The 6901-nt window shown below is 42.3% G+C and overlaps 1 protein-coding gene across 7 annotated transcripts in view; it reads right to left on the minus strand.

Annotated features, from left to right (window-relative positions):
• Positions 1 to 4445, minus strand: part of LOC118392177 (dynactin subunit 1) — a 29143-nt gene extending 24698 nt beyond the window's left edge. For 3 of the 7 annotated variants that reach the window (XM_035783886.2, XM_035783885.2, XM_035783884.2), the window contains exons 1-2: positions 2148 to 2281; positions 92 to 346 (exon numbers count right to left, since the gene is read on the minus strand). In XM_035783886.2, the coding sequence (XP_035639779.1) occupies positions 92 to 346; positions 2148 to 2219 (327 nt within the window). In that variant the 5' untranslated portion in view covers positions 2220 to 2281. Of the gene's footprint in view, positions 1 to 91; positions 347 to 2147; positions 2283 to 4272 lie in introns of those variants that run through there. The other 4 variants (XM_035783883.2, XM_035783882.2, XM_035783887.2 and 1 more) reach the window with 3 other exon arrangements.
• Positions 4446 to 6901: the final 2456 nt, after the last annotated feature.

Here is a 6901-nt window from a genome sequence, read left to right on the forward strand (position 1 = left end):
ACAACATGTGGAAAAAGTCAAGGGGACTGAATACTTTCCTGAATGCACTGTATGAAGTGTCTACATTGTGTGACGTGTAAACTTAGCTTACCTGGGACTGGCGCACGAAGATACCACAGTTCTCATCACACTGAAAGTATCTCTTCCCCTGGACCGTGCCGTCGTTCTTGCCCTTGGGCTCGTCCAGGATCACGCCCACCCACTTACCAGTGGCGAAGAGCGTGGCGCCCACGTAAGCCACCGTGCCACGCTGACCCTTACCGATCACCTCCACCACCGAGCCCACCTTGGCAGGCTTGCCGCCCCCGTCTGCACTCATCTTGCTCAGGAGGGGGCTGCTGAAGAGCTGGGGAGGGAGGAGAAAGAGGGGGACACAGCGGGTCATTAGAGGGTGGAGCAGAGTCAACTAATGGTTGCTGGAGGGACAGAAAGCAAGGACTGTTGTTGTACACTGAGCCACTGTAAGTGGTCAGTAAGAACACTTTGATTTTGTTATCATTAAGACTTTAAACCATGAAATGTGTCATTTAAGTGAATAATAGTTGTTGAGGGGGAATGGATGTGCCATCAACTCAATGACCTATTAATTGCCTGGATACCCAGACTCGCTGCACCAACACTGCACCACGCCCAAGGACATTAGTTTCTTCTCTGCAAGGAGTCTGGATCAGAGTACCTCCCCGACCCTTCACCGAATGTGAACACATTTGAGCCCATCTGATTGGTCCAGAAACTGATGAGTTGGGTCGGAACATGTGGGTAAAGCAGCAGTTTGTAAATTTATCATTGGCTTTGATACTCTGAATGGTTAGAGCCAACCCAATCGCCGATGACTTTGTTTTGCACAATGCCTCACGTCACCAGAAACAACTTCAATGTTGGCAGTCTCAGACTCAAGTGAAGAAGTGGGCTCCCAAGTGGCACAGCAGTCTAAGGCACTGCATCTCAGTGCTAGAGGCATCACTGAACACCCTGGTTCGTATCCAGACTTCATCACAACCAGCCGTGATTGAGAGTCCCATAGGACGGCACACAATTGGTCCAGCATCGTCTGGGTTTGGCCGGTGTAGGACGTCATTGTAAACAAGAATGTGTTCTTAACTGACTTGCCTAGTTTAAAAAAATATATATATAATTTTTTTTTTTTTTTTTTTTTTTTTTTGTGAGCCATTAGGCATAGTTCCCTGTGAATATCAGACAGCTGACTTCTGTCTACTAGCAAGGCCATATAGACAGCTAATAAGAAGCTGAGAGGGAAAATATATGATAAAAGGCCTATTCCACAACAAGAACTAGATTCAAAAAACATATTGTTGATGACATATCATTAGGCCTAGTTCCCTTTGTCTGAATGTCAACCAGCTGACTCGTCGATAGCTAGGACACAGATAGCCTGAGGACACAGTCACACACCCAGTCATATGGTTCAGCACCCTGTAACCATTACAGCCAGCAGACACACAGAGAGCACCACTCACTGTCTAGACACAGAGGAACTCATTCATAAAAATGGTCAAATGGGGGCAGTGGAGGATCTTGGTCTCGGTCTTCGGCGAGGCAATGCCATGTGAGAGGAGACCAGATTCACGGTAGCTAGCCTTCTGGATATCGTCCGAAGGGCAGACAACTGGGAGGACTAGCCAGGATCCAATCATGGCAGGAATGGTGTTAGAAACAAGAGAAGAAGGAGAAACTGAGCTCCCATGTATGCCATTGGTAATAACATTGGAATAAAAATGATCCACCAGGAAATACCCTTCAAAACTGGAATAGACCACCCATCCTAACAATGACTTCTTCAAATGAAGAGGTGAACAGATCATGGAGCCACTCCATGTTAGATCATCATCACCAACATCATCATCTACAGGACCTTGCTGTATCGCCTGCACTGTGAGTAAAACCATGATTTTATATTAATTTATTTGCCAGCAGTATCAACAAGAAAACTCCTCTTGATTACAGTTCTGTTCTCAAAAAGTGGCACAATAACAAAAAAAAATTAAATGTAAATCAAATCAAAATGTAGATAGCCAATTACTAGTCATAGGCAAAAATAGCTGACTGTTGCTGTTTGTTCAATCAAATAAATGTAGCTATAGCCTAAAGACAAGCCTAGTCTTAGGCAGAATATCAGATAGACTCACCAAGCTGCCCCGGCCAATACCCAGGCCCATCGCCGGGACGGCCACAGAATGCCGCCTGCGCATTCCAGCCATATTGACTTGTCTTATTTATCACCAAAAACAATTGTATAAAACAAGGAGTGAAAGCTTCTCTCTCTCTCTCCTCTTATATGTCCTTGCAAGAGGAGACAGGAGAGGGGTGCAAAAGAGGAGGGCCTAACCGGATGCTATAGAGTGGTGAGGTGGAGTCGTCTACCGTGTCCGGAAGAGACTTCACTCAAACAATGTTTAAGGCTTTCCTTTAGCATTAACAGTTCAAAATGATTTTGGGACTGTAAATCGATTGGCTCTCTTTAAATAGATATCATCTGATGTAGCCTATTGTTTCAGTCTCTGAATTGTTTCATCTAACTTTCTGTCTCCTGAATTAACCTAGTGTGCATGTGCGCCCAGCTAAATGCTGTTCCAAGCTTGTTTTTTTCTCTTGCTAAACTATTCCAGTTATCACCAATGACCAACTTCATAAATACTAGACCCTCAACTTCAAAACTCCTTTGCTAGTTATACAATAATTTCACTAAGAAATCCGCTGGAAAGAAACTTACATTATTTATTGTTTGTAGAATAGTCATGACTGGTTCAAACCATCAGACAACACTGGCAAAGGATATAATTTCTACTTAACGCAGATCCATGTTCAATTTTGAGATCCACAGGCGTCATTGGATTTATTTAACCTTTATTTAACTAGGCAAGTCAGTTAAAAACAAAATCGTATTTACAATGACGACCTACCCCGGCCAAACCCTAACCTGGACGATGGTTGGGCCAATTCTGCGCCGCCCTTTGGGACCACGGTCTGTGGTGATGCCTCAAGCACTGAGATGCAGGGCTTTAGACCATTGCACCACTCGGGAGCCCCCAAGGGTTAAGGTTAGCTGGACGTTTCTGACTGGTCTTGGAACTGTGACAACTGGCAGCCTCTCCCTGCTTGGCTCAATGGGATATGTAGTGTTTTTTTCCAACAGACAGAACACAGTCCGGTACCTTTAACGTTTTATAAACTGACTATCATAGTTCTTGATTAAATCAGACTTTATTCATATAATGACACGAAAAAACTAGAGAAAATAGCAACTCTACAGAACGCAAAAGGTGTACAATGAATGGCTAAATTACTTCCGGACACAAAGAGTCTGCAAAGCTCCTCCTCACCATTATTTTTGGTGCTTCGGGATTCAACAAACGTCACAATTCTTTGAAGTGAACCGGTGTAATTCTGCCCAATCCCAGTAAATAAAACAATAACATTGTAGTCTCCCTGTAGTAGACTGATAAGGATCTCTGTAGCTACTCAAAAAAAGAACATCACTCAGTCAGTGTGAAAGAATGCGTTCCTGATTATGCTCACGCCAGCACTGTCACCAATGGAAATGTTCATCCTGGGGAGTATCTATTTCAGAGGTTGTTAGTATCATCCTGCCCTGTAAGGTCAGGTGAAAGTATCTGTCATTTAAATGAACAATTTTGACTTTTTAAAAGTTACCTGTCACCTTAAAAGTAACCATCGAAATGTAATTGCTAGTTGCGGGACCAAGCTAGGTGAAAGCGTCATCAAGCACAAACATTATGACAGTTGGCAAGCGAAGATACCTAGCTGGCTAATTAGCTTCAGTGGTTCAAGTTAAGGGAACGTCAGTTAGCTAACTGGTGAGAGGGACAAAACCGGCGTATGCGCGACTAGCTAGATAGTTAGGGTGTGTTTCGCGGAGGACGAGGCAGTTAACGTTACACCAAAGATTATGGTAACGTTTCCTAACCAGCTAGCTAACGTTAGTCAGTCAATATATGATTGTAAAGTTAGCTCGAGCAAACACATCAGCTAACGTTTGCTAGTTAGTCTGTCAGTACTGTTAGCTACCCTGACTACTCTACTAAATATCTCTTCATAGCTTCAGTTTTCCAACAAAAAGTAGCACTAACGTTAGTGCTTTATAAACTAAATTAATTTGCTGCTAGTTACAGTGGCTAAATCAACAACAAATGCAATTTCATTAGCTAGCTAGTGAACATTAGCTAAATGCTAACGTTAAATGGTAGTCTAAACGTCAATCATCTTGAGAAGATAGCTAGCTAAGCCACTTACTTGCAAATAAACAAAGTTATGTTCGTTGAAATATATCAACTGATTTCCCAACGAACTTGTTGATGTAACACTAGAAAAATATCTACAGGTAGGGTTAGTTAGCTAAATACAATGTCCACCTAGCTAACGTTACACCAATTTACAGTGTTCGTTGCACATTTTTGTCAGCATAAAAGTCGTCTACTTCCGCTTCTTTGGAATTCAGTATAAAAGTCCGTCTGACAAAAGTGACATTTGAAATGTGTTCATTAGAATTTTATTACAGTAGTTTCAATAACAAGGCCCAATACATAACACATTTCAAAACAGCTGAGCCCTATACTACGAATCAGGTTTAAGTCAGCAAGGTCAAATGAGTTCAACTCCACGAAAGTGTCTCACCTTTCAGCTTGATACATTTCTATGGCAATGAATCGTTCAGAACTAACCTGCTCTGGGGCATGTTAACTCAGGACTAACGCCACAACCCAGCTAACAACAAATGTTCCCATAACTTTTGGGGCAGCGGGTAGCCTAGTGGTTAGAGCATTGGACTAGTAACCGAAAGCTTGCGAGATTGAATCTCAGAGCTGACAAGGTTCTGCCCCTGAACGAGGCAGTTAACCCACTGTTCCTAAGCCGTCATTGAAAATAATAATTTATGCTTAACTGATTTGCCTAGTTAAATAAAGGTCATATAAAAAACTTATAAAGAACTTCCCCAAGACATAGACATATCTGATATTGGCAGAAAGCTTACATTCTTGTTAATCTAACTGCACTGTCCAATTTACAGTAGCTATTACACTGAAATAATACCATGCTATTGTTTGAGGAGAGTGCACAATTTTGAACATGAAAAGTTATTAATAAACAAATTAGGCACATTTGGTTAGTCTTGATACAACATTTTGAACAGCAATACAATGGTTCATTGATCAGTCTTAAACTTTGCACACACCTTGACGCCATCTAGTGGCCAAAATCTAAATGGCACCTGGGCTGGAATAATACTGTATGGCCTTTCTCTTGCATTTCAAAGATGATGGTACAAAAAATACAAAAGAACGTTTTTTTTTTCTTTTAATTATCTAGATCTCTCCAGATCTATTGTGTTATAATCTACTACATTCCTTTCACATTTCCATAAACTTCAAAGTGTTTCCTTTCACAAGACCTATCCTTGCTTCAGGGCCTGAGCTACAGGCAGTTAGATTTGGGTATGTCATTTTAGGCGAAATGTTTTTAAAAAAGGGGCTAATCCTTAAGAGGTTTTAATGTTCGAGACATGTTAAATGAGAACTTTGCAAGAACATTCATGTCCATTCATGTCCAGTTTTCTGTGGGTTAGGAGAATAGTCCATCAACGTCCCACCAAACATACACAAAACATGGATTCCTTGTTCTCAGAACATAAGATATTAATGTTCTAGACGCATTTTATATGAATGTTTCAAAAAACATTTATGTGTCCCAGAAAAAACTAAGCTATATGGAATTATTTTAAGAAGGTCATATCGAGAATCATTTTGCAGTATGGCTGGTGGCTTTGTCATGCTGGAGGGTCATGTCAGGGTGAGCCTGCAGGAAGGGCACCACATGAGGGAGTCTTCCATGTAATGCACAGCGTTGAGATTGCATGCAATAACACAAGCTCAGTCCGATGATGCTGTGACACACCGCCCCAGACCACAACGGATCCTCCACCTCCAAATCGATCCCACTCCAGAGTACAGGCCTCCGTGTAACTGTGTAACGCACATTCCTTCAACGATAAACGCAAATCCGACCATCACCCCTGGTGAGACAAAACCGCGACTCATCAGTGAAGAGCACTTTTTGGTCCAGCGATGGGTTGGGTGGGTTTGTGCCCATAAGCGACGTTGTTACCGGTGATGTCTGGTGAGGACCTGCCTTACAACAGGCCTACAAGCCCTCAGTCCAGCCTCTCACAGCCTCTAAGTTTTCTTAACTGTGACCTTAATTGCATTCCGTCTGTAAGCTGTTCTTGTCTTAATGACCATTCCACAGGTGCGTGTTCATTAATTGTTTATGGTTCATTGAACAACCATGGGAAACAGTGTTTAAACCTTTTACAATGGATTTTTACAAATTAACTTTGAAAGACAGGGTCCTGAAAAAGGGATGTTTTCTTTGCTGAGTTTATAAATTTGGTGTCAATATGATATCTTATTGACTGATGGCTAACTTGATGGCAGTATAATATATTGGCATTGTACATTTGGACAGTGTACATTTCCAATGTATTTAATGAGGGATTTTACCATCACCAAATGGACAGGCTGAAATCAACACCAACGAGCAGGACATTGCACCAACGTCACATTGCATCTCATTGCACCAACGAGCGATGGAGAGGAACCACTTTAACTGCTCGTCCATCCCGAGTTCAGCGAGCCAGTCAATTGGGCATTTCTGCACTATATTAGACCATGTCCAATTCATGATGGTAAATGCCCATTGTAATACATTGCAAATGGACAGCTGTGTAATTGAACGGGTTACCAGGAGTGATTTTTAATATGGCTTTAAATGGCTTCAGGGGGTGCTAGGGGTCCATGGCCGGGTAGGGCGCACCCCCCACCCGGGTCCTGCCAATGGGGGGCACCCCTGGTCATTTTGGAGGTTT

The sequence above is a fragment of the Oncorhynchus keta genome, chromosome 13 (assembly GCF_023373465.1).
Source record: "Oncorhynchus keta strain PuntledgeMale-10-30-2019 chromosome 13, Oket_V2, whole genome shotgun sequence".
Lineage (NCBI taxonomy): Eukaryota > Metazoa > Chordata > Actinopteri > Salmoniformes > Salmonidae > Oncorhynchus > Oncorhynchus keta.